The 21,245-nt window shown below is 55.9% G+C and overlaps 1 protein-coding gene across 2 annotated transcripts in view; it reads left to right on the top strand.

Annotated features, from left to right (window-relative positions):
• FBLN2 (fibulin 2) overlaps positions 1-18,928 on the top strand; it is a 100,927-nt gene extending 81,999 nt beyond the window's left edge. For both annotated transcript variants that reach the window (XM_019718395.3, XM_019718394.3), the window contains 9 exons: positions 3,191-3,325; positions 5,261-5,398; positions 7,214-7,357; positions 7,483-7,611; positions 8,052-8,177; positions 10,479-10,595; positions 11,081-11,209; positions 16,315-16,438; positions 18,145-18,928. In XM_019718395.3, coding sequence (XP_019573954.2) covers positions 3,191-3,325; positions 5,261-5,398; positions 7,214-7,357; positions 7,483-7,611; positions 8,052-8,177; positions 10,479-10,595; positions 11,081-11,209; positions 16,315-16,438; positions 18,145-18,502 — 1,400 coding nt within the window. In that variant the 3' untranslated portion in view covers positions 18,503-18,928. The remainder of the gene's footprint in view (positions 1-3,190; positions 3,326-5,260; positions 5,399-7,213; positions 7,358-7,482; positions 7,612-8,051; positions 8,178-10,478; positions 10,596-11,080; positions 11,210-16,314; positions 16,439-18,144) is intronic.
• The last annotated feature ends 2,317 nt before the right edge of the window (positions 18,929-21,245 follow it).

Genomic DNA, 21,245 nt, shown 5'->3' with positions numbered 1-21,245 from the left:
AAGTGCTACAGCAGAGATACAGGCAGAGGGCGAGGTCATTTCAGCTGGTAGCATCTGTACACACTTCCTGGAGAAGGTGGCATTTGCACTGGTCTCCAAGGGCAGCTAGGACTCGGAAATCAGGAAGGGCATGCATGCTGGAAGGAGTAGCTCGAACCAAGGTATGGAGGTGGGAACAGTGCAGAGTGCATTCAGGGCCCATGGCCAGAGCCATCTTTCTTTGTGCTTGGGGACCATGTCCAACCTGAATGTGTCCTCTTCTCACCCTCCACTGCTGGGCACACAGGCCCACAGTACTGGGCTGAGTGGCTGCTGCAGACATGTTTGCCCTTGGCCTCCGGTCGTCGGCACAACATGCTCGTCAGAGCCGGGCAGCTCTCCTGTCTGGGTGTGTCTGTGTGTGTCTGGGAAGGCCGTCCCCCTAGGGCCTGCAGGCACCCTACTGCTTTCTATGCCGGGTATGCAGGCTCCACTGGTGGCCTGGGGAGAAGCCCTTGTGCTTAAAGGTGCTGCTGGGCAGCGGGAAGACATGTTCTGGGATTAGAAGAGCAAAGGCGCATTCCATTCAGCATAATGTATGAGCTCACAGTTTCATTCTTTCGTTTTTTTCCCTCCTCATTCATCCTGCACAGACTTTTCAGGGTCTCGTCTTTGCCCTTCTGCTCCATTTCCGTGTTCCTGTCACCATCTGTGAGCATTCATGCTTTCCATCACTTATTCATCCACAAACATACACTGGTGTCTTCTGCGGTTCACTTCTTAGCTCCAGGCATGTTTATTAACCCCGGCTGATGACATAGGACCCCGTTGCCCGGATGGAGTATGGCTTCTGCAGCCGGCTTGCCTGGGTTCAAACCCTGACTGCCTCTTTCTAGTTGCGAGCCCTTGGACAAGTCGTTTAACCTCTCTGCGCCTCAGTTTTCTCAGCTGTAAAATGAGTTACTGTGGAGATGAAATGTGTGATGTTGTTATTGTGTTTCAATCAACGTGTTATACTGAGGCAGTCTGCACAGGTAGTGATGAATCTGGTACTTGACAAATCTCTGCTGAATGAATGGATGCATGGATGGAGGTACGGAAGCTGCAGTGGGGCTGTGCTGGATGGTGACGGGCACGTGGCCTGTGGGGACACCCCTGTGCTTTGCTGTTTGCCTTTTGTCCCTGCCCTTTGGGGACTGTCTTGGCCCCTGGGAAAAGTGTGCTCAGTGGGATGGGTTGCGAGAAGATAGGAGGGGGCACCTCTGGCTCTGGGGCCCAGGCCCCAGCAGGGGAAATAGCCCCGTTCTGGGCTGAGCATTGGTTCTGTCCTTGCTGCTGCCGTGTGCAGGCTGCCTGACTTTGCTCTGGCCACATGCCCTCTCTTCCTCGATGAGACTGTCGCAGGATTGTGGAATGGCAGTTCCGGGAATTGCCCGGTCCCTAGCGAGCCTCCCCAGTGAGTGGTGTCTGCTGTTTAGCGCCATGATTCCTCCTGGGTTGCGGGCTCCTGGGCTCCAGTATTTCTGGGCTCCTGGGAATGTCTCCCTCTGTCAATCTAGCATGTAAATCAGAAGTTTTTCTCTTGCCCAGCCAAGCCTTCTTTGGAAACCGCTGGCCCAGAACTCTCTCTTTTCCTCCTCCTCCTCATCCCCACCCAAACCATGGCAAGCCTGGCCTTGTCCATTTGGTTCACCTGTGAATTTGGGGGTCTCTTTCCCCGCAGCCCTTCATCCCTCCTCTCCCCTTGGTCCCTGTCATCCTTGTAGACTCAGCTCAGAGATCACTGCGCTCTGCCAGGCCATGGCCCAGAGAAGGCGATGCTATGGCCTGGAGACTGCACAGCTTTTCTGCCCAGAGTCACCACCCTGTCTGTGCGGTCTCCCTCGCTGGGCTGGCAATTCCTGGAGGGCAAGGGCTGTGGCTGGCACTCCCGCTTGGCCTCGTGGGCCTAGCACAGATAGTGCTAGTTAGTGTGTGTGCAGGAATAAATGAATCAGCGATGACTGCTGCACCGCCCCTGCCAGGACGAACGTGGAGACCGGCACTGGGCTTGCCTCCATGCATGCTTAGCACGCGACCTGGAATAGTGTCTGAGTGGGGGAACCCCCCCAACCGTCTTCTCCCTGAGCCCTGATCCTCCTTCTCGCTCTCCCTTCCTCTGGCTTCTCCCTTTCCCTGCTGCTCATCCTAGACCTCAGTTCTTGGCCTCTTCTCTCTGGGCCCTGCCCCCCTCCCCCAAGATGATCTCAGCAACTGACCCCTCTCACATTGGTACCTCCACTCAGACCCCTTCCATGAACTCAGAGGTGTGTCTCCAGCTGCTCTTGACTCTGAAATTCAGTGTGACCACAGGGCTCCGGATGTTCTGTACGCTGGCTTCTCCTGGCCACCACTGTTCCAGGGGCTGGTCCCTCACCTGGCCAACTGCTTGGCCAACAAGCTTTGTAGACCTCTTGTCTCCTTTTTTCCTCACTCTTAGCTCATCTATTGGTGCGTCCTGTCTGTTGCACCTTCACAGTATTTTCCAGAACTGGACTGACTGCTTCTCTTCACCTCCTTGGGTGGCAGTTCGTCATCTCCTATTCTAATAGCCTCCACCCTCATCCCTGGAGTATTAACACCCAGCCAGGGGACCATGTTACAAATAAGTGAGAATACTTCCTTCCTCTGCTGGAACCCTCCATGGCTTCCACCTCCCTCCATGTCTCCTAACATTCGTTTCCCCTGCAGCCACACCTGGCCACCGTCCAACGTGCCTAGCAGGCCCCCACCTCAGGGCCCTGGCATGGGCTGTCCCCTCTACCTGGAACACCTGCTGGCCTCTCTGTGTTCCCTATTTAAATGTCCTCTTCTCTGAGGACCCTCTCTGACCGACTTCAGTGGTGCATGCTCACTCTCACCCCCTTTCCTGCACCCTGCTCTGTGTTTCCCACAACACTCATGACCACCCTCCCTGTCACATGTGCATTTCTTCATCTGCTGGGCCTCCTCCACTTGAGTGTCCCCACAATGGCAGGGATTTGTTTGTGTTGTTCACCGTGTATCCTGGCGCCAAGGACAGTGCTTGTTGGCACACGGCAGACCCTCGGTGACCCTTATTGAATGACCAGATGCGTAGACAAGTGGCCGCCCGTTGCGTGCTGCTCTCTGGGTGCTCAGCCACCCTCCCGGCAGCGCCCTGTAGCCGCTGGTACCGTCCCTGTCCCCACAGACATCAATGAGTGTGTCACAGACCTGCACACGTGCAGCCGGGGCGAGCACTGCGTGAACACACTGGGCTCCTTCCGCTGCCACAAGGCTCTCACCTGCCAGCCGGGCTACGCCCTCGAGGACGGCGAATGCACAGGTGAGCACTGCGGTCTGTAGGCCTCAGCCCTGAGCCACCCCTGGCCTGCCAGAGCCATGAGCTCCCGGCACTTGGGTCTCTTACCCATAGGAAGCCCCTCCTGATGATGGTGTTTGGGGCAGAGGAGGTGTCTGAGGCTGATGCTCCTGGCTTCCTACACTTTCTGGTGTCTCACTGCCACTTATCCCCTCGCCATGCCTCGCTTCCCTTGTCTCGGTGTTGGGGTGGAGCCCCCCGTGTCACTTCCATCCCTTTCACTGGAAAATTCTAGCCACCTAGGAAGGAGAATTTTCATTGGACCATTTTCACAGATACTTCCGAGCCTCTTTATGTGCCTGTGGGGTTCTGGGTGGCAGGGTATGTGGTAGGTGACGATGTCCCTGTCACTGACCTCCTGATGAGGGACATGGGGCCACATAGGAAACAGGAGGATGGCAGAGCGACCTCAGGCTGAGTGCTACAGTAGGTCGGAGTCCAAAGGGGCCCCTGTGGAGTGACGTCAGAGTGCAGACCTACAAAACGAGAAGCTCCTGGGAAGGGTGCGCCAGGCAGAGAACAGTGAACATGCGGGCTTTTGAGAGGGGAGAGATCGTGGCATGTTTGAAGAACAGAAAGAGTCGGGCTGGGGGAAGCATGCCGCAGCCTAGAAGGAGGGTACAGACTTGACAGGAGTTTGGAGTCTATTTCTCATGTGATGGGAAACATTTTATTTCTAACTGAAAATGTCCCAAAGAGTGTCACCAAGGAGGGAAGACATGCAGTGCGCATTTATCACTGGCCCTGGAGAAGGCTGATGACAAATAGCCCGGAGGTTGGCTGTGAGCTCAGGGAGGTGGATTAACACACTCCCTGTGCGGCCCTGAGCTGGGTGTGGAGTTGGGGGTGCGATGAGCTAGGAGGGGACATGAGCCTAACCCCCTCAGCACCTGTGTGTGCACACCCACAGGGCCAGCCTCCCTCGAAGACCCCAGACGCCTGGGGAGGGGTGCCACCTCCCTGGATGTGTCCCAACACCCCACACCCTCTGACCCGCTCTCACCTGAGGGCGCTGGGCGCCTCCTTCTTGGCGTGGATGAGGAGAGGCTGCCTCTCGAGCAGTAGGCCGTCATTGACCGGGGCCATACTGGTTCATGTCTCGCTGCCTGGAACCTGGCACGGGCCTCCCAGAGATTAGGCTGCAGTGGGAAACTGGTGGAAGCCTTGGAAACCAGAGAGGGATGATGGAGGGAAGGACAGATAGATGACATACAGACAGACACAGGGGCGTTGGTCTGGCAGTGAAGCTGAGTGAGATTTGGCCGGACACTAAGTCTGTGTGTTGCCTTTCTCGGCCAATTTCCTGGTCTGTAGAAAAGGCCTGCTATGCCTGCTGTGTAAGAAACACGAGGAAAAGCTCAGGACCAGTGCTTTGTAAGCTGGGGGGTGCTGCGCGGGGGTGGGGTGGGGGTGGGGGCCCTCACTGACCTGCTCAGTGCCACACAGTAGGTGGTGGCAGCAGCTCCATCCAGGTCTGACACTTCTGGAGAAGCCTGGACACATGAGCGAGGGATTGTAGCATGCGTCCCATTTCTGCCTGCCCAGGGAAGCACGGGCAGCAGTTCAGAGTGCAGGCCCTGGCACGGCCCCCCAGCTGTGGGACTATCTGCTTTGCTTCCCCTGTGTAAGATGGGGTTGTCATGGCCCCTATTTCCTAGGGTTGTTTGAGCATTAAGTAGATACGTACGTCTCAGAGTGCTGGGGACGACGCCCAGTACCACAGAGGCGCTCAGTAAATGTGACGATGTCATCATTCTGTCGTTGTCATTGGGCATGGGCAGCGATGGTGCTCTGCCTCTGGGACGCAGTAGCGCTTTGTAAGCAGCAAGGTCATGACGGAGAGTGTGGGCAAGGGCTCGCCAGCCTGCAGGCCCCTGACTCCCTGCCTCTGTGCACCAGATGTGGACGAGTGTGAGCTGGGCACACACAACTGCCAGGCAGGCTTCACGTGCCTGAACACCAAGGGTTCCTTCTACTGCCAGGCTCGTCAGCGCTGCATGGAGGGGTTCCTGCAGGACCCCGAGGGCAACTGTGTGGGTGAGTAGAGGGCAGGGGAGCCCTGCCTGCTGTCTTTGGAAGGGGTCTTGTGTGGGGGACTCAGCGTTTAGAGACAGGGAGGCCTGCTTGCTGCTCCTACCCTCTCCTGGCTGCAGTGTCCCTCCTGGGCACGGACGTGCCAGCGCCTGGGTCAGGAGGTGCTTGCCAAATAGAAGCTCTTACTGTCCTGAGTTCTCTGACCTTGGCTGAGTTACTGCTCTAGTGACCCCTCAGTTTACCCATCTATGGGCTTGGACTGGATGAATGTGTACCAGATGTCTTTTAACCCAGCTAATAAGAAATATATCTTATATCGTGACCTGGTATAGAAGCACGCGTGCATACACACACGCACACACACGCACAGGACTGGAACATAAGTCCTACAGTACATTACCTACTGCATGCGATACTCACTGAGATGTCTGTTTGCAAAGCACGCTGGCGAGACCTTCGAAGTCGGCTGCATGCTGCACTCATGGGGCGAGACCCACAGTCAGTCAGACACATGCTGGCCTCCTGTCCCCACGTGGGTCTCAGGAGATCTCATACTCGCCACCTCCCTTCAGCCGCGTCCCAAAGCCCCTGGCCCGCAGCCAGGAGGCCCCACCTTCCCTGTGGCTGCAGAGCAGGCAGGCCCACAGGCGAACCACCAGCACCTCTAGTACTTACGGCATCTGGAGTGTAGGCACGATGAAGGCGGCACTCTGATAACCTGGGGAGGGATGAGACACAGAGAGGCAGGAAGGCGGGCACGGTGCAGGCCGGCCGTGGGTGCAGAAGAAACGAGCGATGTGTTAGAACAGCTTCCGTCACCTGCCTTTTCCTTACAAGAGCAGCTTGTGGGGTGGCACCCCCACCTACAGGGAGGACACCGAGAGGCAGAGAGGGGCCTTAGCTATATGGGAAGGCTTTCTCAAGACATTTTGGGGGTCCCTCTAGCTAGTCTGGGATCTGGAGGCACCCTCTTAACAGTTGCAGCCCAACAATGTCAGGACATGGGAACCCTCAGGACACCACAGGGCTGTGGGCATGAGAGGGTCCCTGTGATCTGCCCTGGGCCACCCTGTAAGGGCAGGGCAAGGTGGAGAGGTGTCTGCCAGGCTGCAAACAGGTCCTCAGTGAGTCTGTCACTGGCAGCATTTCCTGAGCACCTCCTAGGTGCCACGGGTCTAGTGTCGGGGCTGCAGCATTTTAATAGGACATCTTGGGAGAGATTACATAAGAAAACACACTTATACAGGTGGCAGTTATTCAAGGGTGCTTTAATAAATGATGAAACAAATAGAGGATAAAAGCTTAAAGGAGGGTGGCTTTTCTACCTACAATGGTCAGGGAGGGCCTCCCTGAGGAGGTGACATTGGGGCAGGGACCTGAGGAAGTAAGGGGGCCAGCCATGGACGTTTTAGGGGGCAGTGTGTGCCCAAGAAGTGGGGACAGCATGTGCAAAGGCCCTGCTCAGGGCTGTGCCCAGCCGTGGTGGGATGCTGAGCTCAGAGGGCTGGGCCGCAGCGTGTGATGGGTGAAGTTGACGGGCTGGCAGGTGTGGAGACGCCAGAGCAAGGGCTTGACTTGCTGTAGTTATCCTAGGTATCCCCTCTGCCTCTAGCTGCCCCATTAGGAGGTAGCTGGCAGGTGCTTGGGTTCTGGGAGTTGAAGCCCCTTGTGCCATGGGACACGAGTGGGACAATCTGACCCCACCGCCCTGCCCTGGGCTGGGCTGGAGCCCAGGACTGGCTGCCTCCTAGTTTGGCCCTGCTGGGGCCTGGGGAGGGGCCGTGCCAGGCTTCCTGTCACCCACACCCACCTCTGCAGACATCAACGAGTGTACGTCGCTGTCTGAGCCGTGTCGGCCCGGCTTCAGCTGCATCAACACAGTGGGCTCCTACACATGCCAGAGGAACCCACTGCTGTGCGGGCGTGGCTACCATGCCAATCAGGACGGGACCAAGTGTGTGGGTAAGGCCACTGCCTCCCTGTCCCCTGGCCAGCCTCTGCTGCCTTCATGGGCGCCCAGCCTGGGGGAGGCCAGTGTAGAGGGAGGGCTTGGGCCTCAGGGTACCCTGCGCACCTTCCCCTGGCAGATGTGAATGAGTGTGAGGCAGGTGTGCACCGATGCAGGGAGAACCAGCTGTGCCACAACCTCCCTGGCTCCTACCGCTGTGACTGTAAAGCCGGCTTTCAGCAGGACCTCTTCAGCCGGACCTGCGTAGGTAGGTGGGGCTGGTTGCCCAACCCCTCTCTGGCTCCCCTGCCGTGCCCACCTGCCCCAGGCTCCCTGCAGGACGCCCACTCCTTCCTGCAGCCTCTGCCTTGCTCTGACAGGCCTGCCCTCTGGGCTGGACTCCCTGCCTCCTGCTCAACTGTGGCTCTGCTCTTCTGTTCTCTCAACCTCTGTCCCCTCCTCTCCTGCACCTTGCTGTGACTGTCTGTCCCTCCATCTCTGCCTCTGGCCTCCCTCCAACACTCCCACTGCCTTTCTCCCTGGCCCTTGTGCCTCTCCTCTTCCCTGTCGGGGTCCCTTCTTATGCTGGCTTCCTGGGTCCCTCTCCCTACCCATCCCCCTCTTATACCTGGGCTGGAGGGAGCTGGCTTCCAGGCCACCTCTGCCCTCCTTTTGGGCCACCCACCCGCCCCTGTCATCTGCCCACAGATGTGAATGAGTGCTGGACCTCCCCGGGCCGCCTGTGCCAACACACATGTGAGAATACGCTTGGCTCCTACCGCTGTTCCTGTGCCTCTGGTTTTCGGCTGGCTGCTGATGGCAAGCGCTGTGAAGGTACCACTGACCCTGATCTCTGACCTCAGCCTCTGACGCCACACAGATGCACCCACCATGTATAAAGCCCAAAGCTGTGCCCAGCCTCCACCCTCACACCTTCACCCCCGTGACCCCCACCTCTCACCACTTCTGTTCTCCGTCTGTGCAAACCCTCCCGGCCGCAGCTGGTCTAGCTGTTTCTTGCTGTGAACCCTCCCCAAGGGTCAGGGCCCTAGCTATCTCACACTAGAGGGGCTGGGCCTGTGTGTCATCTGTACCCCCAGATAGGGAGCTCCATGCAGACGGGGATGCCAGCCCAGCCTCTGCCCCTTGGTAGGTTCTGACCCTGGTCACGACTGCAGTTCCATGGAGACCAGGCAGGGAACAGAAGTGAGTAAAACATGACACAGGGCTCATGGCCACCTGCAGAGCCCAGGATTTGCTGGAAAAAGGGGTCAGCAGCCACAGAGCACCCATGGATGGGTGCCACGCAACAGTGCCAGTCCAGGGTGGTCTTTCTGGTTGTCCAGATGCTAGAAAGATAGACACTTATATAAAATTTGCTGCTTTTTCCATGTTGCTGATGGATATAAATGTTTTAAAAACACACTATGAGTGAAGCCAAGCACATGAACAGGCTAGACCCAGTCCACGGTTGGCATCTGAGGCTGAGTTCTCACCTGTATGGGATGTACCCATGGCTGAGGAGAGCGCAGCATGTGAGGGGCCGTCCGCTGTTCCCATGTGTGTTGACAGTGTGGTTGGCCCAGGTTTGGAGGGGACCGATAGGGAAGGTGGTCCCGAGGCTTCTCAGTGAGGAGGCAGGGGGTGAAGGAAGGAGGTGTGTGGTATCCAGCCCCAGTTACCTGGCACCATCTTTCCCAGCCCCGCCCCAGCCTGGAGGCACTTTCCTCTCTTCCCTCCTGGGGTGGGATCTGCTGAGACCCCTGGAAGGGCTGTGCATCTCTCCCCAGTCACTTGGCCTGGCAGAGAGGTTCACCCTGCTATGGGTCAGAACCAGTCCAGGGGCAGGGGAATGTGATCAGGCTCAGCTACCTCAGACGGCATTTGGATGGGCTCCCAAAGCAGACCTCACTCACTCATGCATTCGTCTGCATTACAACCACCTGTGAGCACCTCCTCTGTGCCAGGCTGAATGCAGAGAGCTGTGGGGGTGGGGTCTCTGCCTCCCAGGCATTACCGTGGTCATTCATTCACTTGGTGGCCCGGACGTCATTCACACCATCGCAGCCTCACGCCACCTCTCTACTCCACCATCTGTGGCTGGATGTGAGAGTCAGAGGAAGCAGTGTGGCCCCTGGCCCCCAGAAGCTCAGAGCCTGGTAGAGGTCATTCATTCATTGTTTGTGAATGCTGTGTCTGTTACAAGGTCCTGAGGATCTGGACATGGATGAGACGGTTACCAGGGCTCTGCATGATCCGACCTCACCTCCTCCCACTCTTTCCTTGTCACTCTCCTCAGCCACACTCACCTCCTTGCTGTCCCTGGAGTGCTCCAGGCCGGCGCCCACCTCGAGGTCAGCTCTTGCTGCACCTTCTGCCTGGAGCACTTCCCCAGAAGCCCACATGGCTGCAAGACTGCGACCCTCCCAGCACACCCCCTTCCCCTTTGTCTGCTCTCCTTCTCCATTGCATTTGCCACCTCTGACATACTAGTTACTTTACTCATTTAATTAGCTCTCCCTCCCCTGTTCTACCCGAACACACACAAGCGTCAGCTCCACAAGGTGGAGATTTTTGTTTGTCCTGTTCATGGCGACAGGCCCAGGCCTCAGACAGGCCTGGCACAGCATGAGAGCAGCAGCTCTCGGCTGACTGAGTGAATGACAAGTCCGTGGCCACGGGCAGTCCAGTGGATGCTCCATCTAAGCTGGGAAGCCATCCTGCATTCACCCACACATGGCTCAGCCCACACTAATGGAGGCGAGCACCTGCCTCCCTCCCCACCCCCAGGCAGTGCCTGAGGGAGTCCTTGTTAGCGCTTAGGTGACACCTCCCAGAGCCATCTGTACCAGGTACTGTGGACTCTCATTAGGGCAGCTCTGGCTCCACCTGGAATCTGAGCCTGACCTGTGGCCACCTCCTCCAGACGGCAGACCAGGCCAGGCCTCCACACCAAGCCCCAGCTCTACCCCTGCCTCAGCTGCCTGCCCCAGGTGGGCCCCGCATCCTTGTCTGGGCCCCAAGAGGAAGCTGGAACTAATGTTCCCTCAGAGAAGGCTCCAGGTGAGCCTGGACCTGGGCCCTCATTTCTGGGCTGTGAGATTCCGCCGTGCCCACTGGCTGGTCTCCCTGCAGATGTGAACGAGTGTGAGGCCCAGCGCTGCAGCCAGGAGTGCGCCAACATCTATGGCTCCTACCAGTGCTACTGCCGCCAAGGCTACCAGCTGGCTGAGGACGGACACACCTGCACAGGTATGTCTCCTCTGCCCAGGGCTCCTTCCTGAGAGGCACCCCTTCCCATGTACCAGGCTCCCAGACAGTCCCTGCTGGATGGGGGACACACAGAGGCTCTGTCATCAAATCAGGGTTGGAGTCTCATCCCTGTGACTTCCTAGCTGTGTGACCTTGGGCAAACGCTTCCTGAGTCTGACTGTAGGCTCCTCTTCTGCAAAATGGAGTCAATGGTCTTGACCTCAGTGGGCCGAAGGGTTCAATTGAACACTGCGTTCAGGCCCGCGTCTGGTACCCGACTGGCCCTCAGCTAATAGTAGTGATTATGGAGCCGCCCCAGGAAGCAAGCATGCATGGAAATCCTGTTTTGCTGTGTGGCCTTGGACCCTCTCCTTCTCTGAGCCCTTTGTCCTAAGCTGCATGGCTGTGGCAGAGACAGCATGACTGTCAGTGGCTGGGCCCTGTGGTGGGGCAGGGCTCATGAAGGCTGAATCTCTTCTCTGCAGACATTGACGAATGCGCGCAGGGTGCCGGCATCCTCTGCACCTTCCGCTGTGTCAACGTGCCCGGGAGTTACCAGTGTGCGTGCCCAGAGCAGGGCTACACCATGACTGCCAGCGGGAGGTCCTGCAAGGGTGAGCAGAGGTCGCTGCCCACCCGAGCCTGGGCAGGCTGCGAGCCGACATGGAAAGCCCCGCACAGCTTGCTGTGCACTTGGAGCTGACACCAAGAGGCATAAGCACGGAATAGCCAGTGCCTCTGATGGTCTGTGCCCGGGATGAGGAAGCTGACAGTCTTCGTGCTGTTCGACCCGGCTTAGCATCGCCCAGGCTTGGACTCCGCTGACCTTGCCATGGCAGTGGGGCGGGGATCTGTGCATGAGTATGTGTGTGGGGTGGGGTTCTAAAAGGCGTGAGACCTGTCCAGTGAGGAACCACAGAAGAGCAGCCTCGGGGGCCCAGTCTCTGTCCTTAGGTGTCTGCTGCCATCCATGGGTCGGGCAGCCAGGCCTTGGGCCCAGAGGGTAAGGTGGTACCCCAGAGGTAGAGAAAGGGTCACCGAGAGGCTTGTCCCACAGCCACATGCACAGAGACAGCCTCCCAGGCACAGATATGCCGAGCTGGGAAGGGCTCACAGGAAGAAGGCAGCTTTCTGTCACTGGAGACATGCAAAGAGGGGCTGGGTAGTCACCCGTTAAATTGAGGGGACTATTTCCCTGGAAGAAGAAACAGGTTCTGTGACATGTAATCTTCCTTCTAAGCCGGAGCGTCATGATCTCTAGTTCAGTTCCATTGGGATAGACTGAGGGCACCAAATTCTAGACCTGGCAAGCCACCAGGGCAAGGTGAAGCGCAAGGCCTGGAGTGCACCGCGGGCAGGGTGAGGGAGGGGCACCAGCACCACCCGGCAAGCCAACACTCAGCGCCCAGCCCACCGGCCCTCCTCCCGGCTCCCCTGGTGGTGGGGCTGAGAGTCCTGAGGTCCCTGGGTTATAGCTTTCATCCACTAAGGCAAGCCCTGGTGTTCCTGGGGACCAGCGGTGAGGGTTGGCAACCAGCAGGGTATAGAGTTAGATCAGTGTTGTTCAGGCTGACGGTCACTACCTGTAAATGGATCCTAAGGTCTAATTAGTAGATATCAGCCAGATTTTTTTTTGAGTTAATGTAGGACAGATACAGGGTCACAGGTGGCGTGGATGTGACGTCGGTCAGAGAGCACTGCCCACAGGACTGTTGCCGTCCACGCATGTGCACTCAGCCCCCTTACTGTCAGCTGATGAAAAGCTGCCACTATGATAAATTACATGCTCTGACGGAGATCAGGTCAGTCGGGCTTGGGCACCTGCTGGGCTCACAGAAGCCAGCCCGGCCTCCCTGCCTGCAAAGCATGCTGCTTTGTAATTTAAAAAACAATCGGCATGGACTCTGTAAAAGGTGGGCATTTTACCTGTAAGCTAAGCTGTGTGGGAAATACTTCGTGCCCCTAGCGTGTGCTTTCAGTGTTGAGACGCAGGCCATCCCATCTGATCGCAGAGCATACAGAGCATACATGTGGTCACTTCTAGGAAGGACTTTCGCTCTTGAAGGCTCTTCTGGGAGAAAACCTGCTCATGCTCAGGACGTCCTCTCCCTGAACCTTCCTCCCTGACCCACACTAGCCAGGGTCCGAGGAATGCCCAGATGCCCAGGGTGCCTGTGCCGCTCCTGAAGGGCTTCCTGGGCCCAGGCACCGCCAACACTGACCTCTGACCCTGGGACCCCACAGCTGCCTATGCTGATGCTGACCCCCCCGTGCTCTCTGCAGCCCCTTCCTGGAGGTGGCGAGGCACAGGGTCCCTCCTGTCCACGCGGCATCACCAGCCACCCCAGGGAGGTCAGGTGAGGGAGAGTCCCTCCACACATGTGACACTTTTATTTTCTCTCCAGACTGTTTTGCTGGAAGTCTCTGTCTGTCATGGGGTGGACGAGGGCAGAGCTTGAGGTGCTGGTTCTGCCTGGTCATATCCACTTCCTGAGTCAGACTGTGGCACCACGTGTCTGCGGCCACTGACCTTTGGAGCTAAGTAGTTGTCCTCTGCTCTCCCTGGTCCTATTGGACCAGACACTGAGGTCTCGCAGCTCCGACTGTAGCATGCCCATGGGGGCACAGAATGTGCTGCTCAGGGCTCAACATCGGCCCCTCTTCAGTAGTAAAAAATGGGACAGGGACATAGTAAGGCTTGGCCACGTCTCCTGGAACGTACGTGCCAGGAAGGAAGGGCCATGACTCTTGTTCCCTGGCACGTGCCCAGCACACGACAGGTGCTCAGTGAATGTTTGCCCATGTCACTGAACTGAGGCAGCTGTTGCTGGTATTTGGATGTTTTCCCTCCCGTCTCTCTTTATGCCAATATGTGTATACACAGGTACATACACAATACAATATTAGCTAAATCATGCTGGAAAGAAGCTTGAATGCTGCTCTTTTCCTTTTTAGTGTATGTGAAGCCCTCAATAAGGGCTAGCTTTTAGCAGTGCTAACAGCCTTACCACTGATTTTGTCCCCCATTTCTGCACGTCTGAGTTGTGGCTGGTGCCTTGCCACCCCAAATCAGGCTGTGACCCCAAATCAGATGACACGCCCTGGGTGTATGGCCTTGTTGAGCTCTTCCTTTGGCTTAAGCTCTCCAGGAGAGCTGCAAGGTCAAAGCCCCAAAGCTGCCAGGGGCCTGGCAGCACCCTAGGGTCACCGGGAACTCCTCAGCAGCTTCCTGTGAGCTGGGTGCGGCCAGGCCAAGCTTCTCACCCTTGGGGCTCCTCCAGCCACTTCTGGACATAGCTGTCAACACTGTTCCAGGGCAGACAGTAAAAAGCTGCTCCCACCTCATTCCCACCCCGCCCCCAGCCAGGCTCCAGGGCCAGGACTTCTGTTCACGTTGTGGGCACCCTGCACAGGGTCAGGAACAGAAGGAGGTCCTCCCTGGGTCTGGACTCAGTTAGTGGACCATCGGGACAACCACCACACCCCTGCTGACCCCCCAGCAGCTCTGGCCTCCTGCCATGTTTTCTCCCCCTTGCCTTTGCACCACCCTGGGAAAATGGGATCATGACACATTTTTCAGAGGAGAGTGAGACTTGAAGAGGTGAATGAATGTGAGCTGTGGCTTGGAAGTGACATCCACACCTGCCTCGTGGGGTTGTGAGGATAAATGAGTTAATGAGTACAGAGTGGCTGGAGTATTGAATGACTGTCAGGTGGTGAACTCGGGCGGTACAGGGGGGCTCCTGCTGTTGGTACTATTGTGTCGTGACTGCTATTGTTAGGAAGCAGCCTGGAACCATGATAGCATCCCAGGTTTTGGCATCAGGTGGACCTGGCTTCCAGCTGAGTTCTGCGTGACCTTGAGCGAGGCCCATGACCCTCGCCCCACTGGGCTGGGGCGGGGACTGAGTGAGGAGAAATCCCTAAGTTGGGCCAGCGAGGAGGACTGGATATAGAACCTGAAGGCCTCCAGGGAAGGGCCTGACAGACCACTGCTTCCCCCAGCCCTGGCACAGACCCCGGGCTTCCTGAGGCTGACGCTCTGAGTTGAGCAGCTCGTCTTCACAGGGAGGGGCTCTGGAACTCATTTATTTGATGCCTGTGGACCACACACACACCTGTATGCTTGCTTCTCTGATTTTTTTGTCCGAGATATTTATCCATATGTTTGTGTGTGTTGTCGACGTTAAGAAACGCCTAAAGCTGTAGAGAATGTTTAGGAGTTTGCTCGGGCCAAACTGATGACACTTGCTGGGAAGCAATCTCAAAGGATTGAGAAAATGCTTAGGAGGATGTCAGTTTTGCAGCTCATTTTATACATTAGAATAAAAGGGGAAGACATAAGGCGGGTTACATGAAATCCATTGGTTATAGATTAAGGAAGTAGAAGAAAGCAAAACGGAAATCTCTGAGATTGGATAAAAAGTAAAACAGAGAGACACAGACTTCTTTTCCATTGGTGGATACAGGACAGTTAATAATCAACATTTTACAGCACATAGAGATGGTATTTGGGGAACAAGACAACAATGAGGGATTTTGTAGTTTCCTGCTCTGGTGAGGGGGGTTGTGCTCTGAGGGGTCCAGAAAAGGGGATTACTCTGACGTTCCAAGGGTGTGTTATCTTAGATGCAAAAAGACAACAGACAGGCTCCCTTAGGGTAAAGACTGTCCTTTGCCAAGAAAACTATAGGCCAAGGATGTGACTACCGGCCATGGCGCACTTTAGTTAGGAATTTTTCTGTTCAGACCATCCTGTGTGGTTACTTTCAGTCTCTGAGTTTGTAGGGCCCGCCATGCAGGCCTTTCCTGAGCCTGTCAGCTTTAGTGTGTGGCACCTTTCCATCCACAGCGTGTGTGTAGGTTTCAGTATCTTGTGTGTGTGCATGTGCCTCTGTGTGGGTGTGTTGAGCATATGCATGTGCTCTGTGAGCATATGCGTACGCCTGTCCATGTGAGTGCACAGGAAGCGTGAGTGGGCCTGTGTGTTTATGGGGGCATTTGAGGCTGTGTATGTCAGAGTCTGCATCTACTAGTGATGGGTCTTGCACTGCCATCCACCGGTATGTGTAGGGCACCTGCCTGCGCCAGGCACTCTGCTGGGTGCTGGGACAGCACAGGACAGAGAAAGAAACATACTCCTGCCCGCCTGGAGCTCACACTGAGGAGGGGGATGTGGAAACAACAGACAAACAAATAGGTGTGTCTGAGAGCAGGACGAAAGGTAGGAGAATCAAGTAGGATGGGATGGGAGGTGATGGAGGAGAGCCACTCTGCAGGGCGATCAGGGAGGGCATCCTGTAGGGGGCGATCCTGAGCTGAGACCTGAAAGCCGAGAAGGAGCCTGCCATGGGAAGATGTGGAGAAAGTTCCAGCAGTGGGGCCAGCATGTGCAAAGGCCTGAGGTGGGAGAAGGGTGGGGCATTGGGGCAGCAGGAGGGGTCCAGCAAGACGACAGCCTGAGTGGCAGCACATGGGCTCAGCAAAGGCTACGCATCCAAGGGAGGGACCAGGGTTTTTCTTTGGGGAGCATGAGAAGCCCTCAGAGAACATGACAAACGAAGGTTTACATTTTAAAGCAAGGGCCTCTGGCTGCTGGGTGTGGAGCCGACAATGGCACAGGATAGAATTGTGAGCTATGTTCTTGCAGTCTGGGTGGTTTAGACTAGGGTCCCCAGTGTGGGGCATCCCTCCCATCACCGTTCTCTCCCCGCCTCAGACCTGGACGAGTGCGCACTGGGCACCCACAACTGCTCTGAGGCTGAGACCTGCCATAACATCCAGGGCAGTTTCCGCTGCCTGCGCTTCGAGTGCCCTCCAAACTACATCCGAGTCTCCGAAACGTGAGTGTCCCCACCCCAGCCTTGGGTCCAGGGGAGAGGCTAAGTGACCAGTGGCCTCTCCCTTCACCGCCTCCTGCTCTTCACCCGCCCCCACTGCCGGGTCTGTGGTCTGACCACAAGTGGTACAAATGAAAGCACCTTGCAGAAAGTTTAGAGTATAGAAAATGAAGGGAAGAAGACTCGCAGAAAATCTCAGTCCCTCTTGCTCTCTCACACACACTCACACCATATTAGTTATCTGTTGCTGTATAACACATTATCATAACGCTTAGCATCTTAACAAGACCGTTTTGGAGGGTCAGGAACCCGGGAGCAGATTCGCTGGGTGGTTCTGGCTCAGGGTCTCATGGGGCTCCAGGATCCTGCCACCCACTCACATGAGTCGAGGGAGGAGGCCTCAGCTACTCACTGTGTGGGCTTTTTTCCATGGGGCTGCTTTTGACTTGCCTTCCCCCAGCACAGGTCATGGAGAGAGAGAGCAACAGCCCTTTGCAAAAGAGACACATGCTTATAAAAACATTCAAACAGTAAAAGTGTGCAAAGCAAAAGTTCTTGCCCCGTCCCCATGACTGCTGACCGGTTGGCGTGTGTCCCTCTCCTCTCTTATTTGAGCATACATCGTACCTGGCTGTGCTGTCACACCGAGGCATGCAGTTTTTCAAAGCTTGCCTTCTCTGCCTCGCAGCTGGCTCCCTTTCACGTCTGTGCATACAGCCTGCCTTGAATGGCATCACCTAGCGTGGGCACACCATAATTTATTTAGCCACCACCCTGTTGGCAGTTCGCCAGCACACTGCTCGGGGATGTCCATGTGCACGTCTCTTGGGACATTAAGGGAGTAGAGTGGGTCTCAGCTGACCCGACTGCCATGTGGGATTGACAGCAGCGGCACCCCTGCTGGTGGCAGTGAACACCAGATGAGTGAAGACGGGTGTGCTTAGTGCAGTGTGTGGCATGCAATGAGTGCTATGGCAGTGCTGCATGGGCAGTGTCGTGCCCACCCCAACCCTGCATGGCCTTGGGCTGTGGCCTGCCAGTCGGGGAACTCTGCTCAGAAGATCCCAAGAGTTGCTGAGCCCTGGTTCCTACACAGCATCCTGTTTTGGAAGCAGTGAGCTTTTCCACTGATTTAATGATGGAGATGCCAGTGGCTCAGGGCCAGGAAGAGACCCGGTTGTTGCTGTGCTTAAAAATTGAGGCCTTGGGCCCCAGTGGGGACCATCCTCATCTAGTATGGCTAAGTTTCAAGGCTTCCACCTGGGAAAGGGCAAGGCATCCCAAGTCAGAGGAGGAAATGGCTCAGGAGCAGTCAGTGAATGGAAGAAAAGGAATTTGAAAAATGATTGAAACAATAGAACACCCTGGCCAGGGTATCTATGCAGATGGGCAGTGTGCAAGTAAAAGAAAAGAGGAAGGGAGGAGCGTCTGGTGCAGGAGAGCTGCTGGCAGGTTGCCAGGCACTGTGCTAAGTGCTGCATGTTGCCAAACTCACCCTCTTCCAATGAAACCATGAGGCTGTCAGCCCATCCTGCAGATGAGGAAACAGGCCCACAGAGGTGAGGTGACTTAGCAGATGCTGCAAGTCTTCTAGAGGTAGAGCTGGGGCTAGCTGGCCCTGTCTGCAGTGGTGGACGTCAGGGTGGGAGGGCCGTGGGTGCGTGGGTGCAAGGCCTCAGGCCTGCTGACCACGCCCCTGCACCCCACAGGAAGTGTGAGCGCACCACGTGCCACGACTTCCTGGAGTGCCAGAACTCGCCCTCGCGCATCACGTACTACCAGCTCAACTTCCAGACCGGCCTCCTGGTGCCAGCACACATCTTCCGCATCAGCCCGGTGCCCGCCTTCGCAGGGGACACCATCACCCTGACCATCACCAGGGGCAACGAAGAGGGCTACTTCGGCACACGCCGGCTCAACGCCTACACAGGCGTCCTCTACCTGCAGCGGTCTGTGCGCGAGCCCCGGGACTTTGCCCTGGATGTGGAGATGAAGCTCTGGCGCCAGGGCTCCGTCACCATCTTCCTGGTCAAGATGCACATCTTCTTTACCACCTTTGCCCTGTAAGGCACTCGCCTGAGTGCCCTGCGGGGCCGCAGGACCCAGGGTCCTCCCGCTGGCCCCAGCGCCACCCCCACACCACCTGCCAGCGCTCAGCACTGCCTGAGGGGCCCCGGTTACGCGGGCAGTTTTTACTCTAACTCTGTAAAGTAACTTAATTTTGCTGACTGGGTTCCTGGGCCTGTCCTATGTCCCCACCCCCACGGGGAGGAGCTTGGTGGCGGGAGGTGTGTGGAAGCTTTGAGAGCAGTTCAAGGTCACTGCCGGTGCCCTGTGGGTAGAGGGGGCCGACCAGAGGCCGGCTGATGACCAAAGACTGGAAACACAGCGACCACGTTGGGGCTCTTGAACTCAACTGGATGACCTGTCCCCAAAGTTGATATTCCATTTCACATTCCACTGTGATTAGTACTTTACTTTTTTAAAAAATCATTTTAAGTGTTTTTGTTTAATTATAAAAGTAGTACACGTACAATGCAAAAATTTTTTCAAATAATACAAAAGGGTTATAAACTAAAAAAGTGAGAAAAGAGAAAAAAAAACCTTGTAAAGTGTTTGAGTTTGACAATGGTATCTGAATGTCCCAGGTTCCCCAGCCTGGACAGTGGTTCGGTTTGTTCATTATGACTTTCCTTGATGTGTTACTCAAGGAATTCGCTCCACACCAAGAGTTTCCCTTGCGGGTGAAAGCATCGCAGTGTAAACAGATCCTGGCTTTGCAATCCCTTCTTCTTTTACCACTTCTCCTCCCCCGTTTCCCTCTTCCCTCTCCTCCTTGCCCAAACATGGACCTTGTCTGGGGTGTCACTTTGGATATTGTTCAGGAATTCCAGTGCTGGTCCCTCCTGGAGGCCTGAGTAGGTCAGGTCAGACAGTGGCCTTGGACAGGAGCCTGAAGGATGAGAGAATCCATCTTTCTTCTCCACGATAGGTTTCTGGGACTTTCAGGCTCCGGCAAAGGAAGACGACTGGGGGCATGGAGGGCTGAGAGGGGACAGCTCATGCCATGGTCCACGTGGACATCTGGACCTCGGTGTGAGGCCCCCAAGCGCATGCTTTGGCCACTGCCCTTGGCTATTTTTTCATGCCAGTGGCTTTCAGGCAGTAAGCAGCATGTGACTCCGTGGGCCTTGTGTATAGTGTGTGTAATGGATGGCAGCCAGCATTTAAAAAATGAAATAGGAAAGAAGTGTCAGAGTGCTTTGCACCTGGGGAAGGGAAGACTTGTGTCACAAAATAGCAGAGCATGTGTGTGTGTGTGCACATCCACAGTGCCACCAGCTTTGGCTCGTGTGTGGTGGTCAAAAATGGAGAAAAACGGGCCTGCTGGAGACTGAGGCAAACTGGGAGCGCATGCCTTGTGTGGAAGGTGGTGATCTGCAGCCCTAGCTCTGCTGCCTTCTGGGGACCTGGGCACAGGTGGCCAGATGTGCTCATTCTTCAAGACAACTTCCCAAAGTATGTTTTGCTTTAAAATCTCCCAATTTTAAGATGTGGTGATTGATTAAAACTTTTAATCACTGGTAAGAGCCAACCTCAAAGCCTATGGCCATACGCCTGCCGTGGAAGGCCCACCATCTCGGGCCCTTTATCCCCCTGCTCCCTACTGGCTCTGGCCCCAGGGGCCTGTGGCCGAAGCCAGGACTTTCTCACTGGCCTGGCTGCTGCCTCTCTTCTTTCTGTTTTTCTGCTTTTCAAAACCCGAGCTAGCAATTCTGTCAGACATGGGCCAGTAGGGGACAGCCTTCCATTCAAGAGGCAGGTTGACTAACCAGCAAGGCATGGGCAGACCCTGGCTGGCTGGCAGAGGCCCCAGCAGGCCTCCACAGACTCCACCGAGTCCTGGGTCCTTCCCCCAGTTCACAGGCACTCCTGGTGGGTGGGGCCTCGGGTGAGTGAAATCAGTTCCCTGGGTTTCATCTGCCTCAGCAGTGGAGGGGATCCCCACACTTCTTCCCTCACAGGGCTGTCATGCCGACAGAATCAGCACACACATGAAGCCTCCAGCTTGGTGCCAGCTCACCTGAGGCTATTAGAAAACAATTTTCCTTCTGGTCTTGTAGTTTCCAAGGTTCAGTGATTCTAGAATTTTGGGCAAGGAGTTTGGCAAGGTACAGTCTGGGAGAACAGTCCCCAGAGACTGTCCTCACTTCAGATGCCAGACACAAGCTTGGGGGTCCCCACAACCACCCTTCCAGATACCAGGCTCCATGTCCTCAGGTCACATCACTCTTCCTGGCATGATGGATAACAGTTCACACACAGTCATGCCAGCCGGGGTGGGGGGGTCCTTTGGTTCCCAGTGTTTTTATTAGATCTTGGTCACATACTGTCAGCGTGGCTGACCTTTAGTGTCCAGTCCTTTCTGGAGATCAGAACTGATAAGGCGTGTCCCAAAGCCCCCATCGTAAGCCACATTCTTAGACTGTCCAGTGCCTTCAGGTAAAAAAAAAAAAAGAAAAAAAGATACTCCAGTCAGGACTTTCTAGGGGCCTAGAGTGCACCTTGTAAGACCCGAGGGCAACCAGACTTCAGGTAAGAGAAGGCCAGCCCCTTTGCCTCTGGCCTAGGCTTTCTTACAGGATGATCATATTTGGGCATCTACATTTAGTGTTACTTATCACCCCTCTTGATCAGCTGTTTGTGCCTTATGATAAACTTATGCAGAATATTTAGCATAGAAACGAGCTAATGGTTCCTTAGGCTGGCCATTTTCCATCAGTATTACATTCTGCAGAGACTCTAACTC

Source organism: Rhinolophus sinicus, chromosome 17 (genome assembly GCF_057876585.1).
Source record: "Rhinolophus sinicus isolate RSI-liver-muscle chromosome 17, RSI-T2T, whole genome shotgun sequence".
NCBI lineage: Eukaryota > Metazoa > Chordata > Mammalia > Chiroptera > Rhinolophidae > Rhinolophus > Rhinolophus sinicus.
This window is presented reverse-complemented; position numbering and strand designations above follow the sequence as displayed.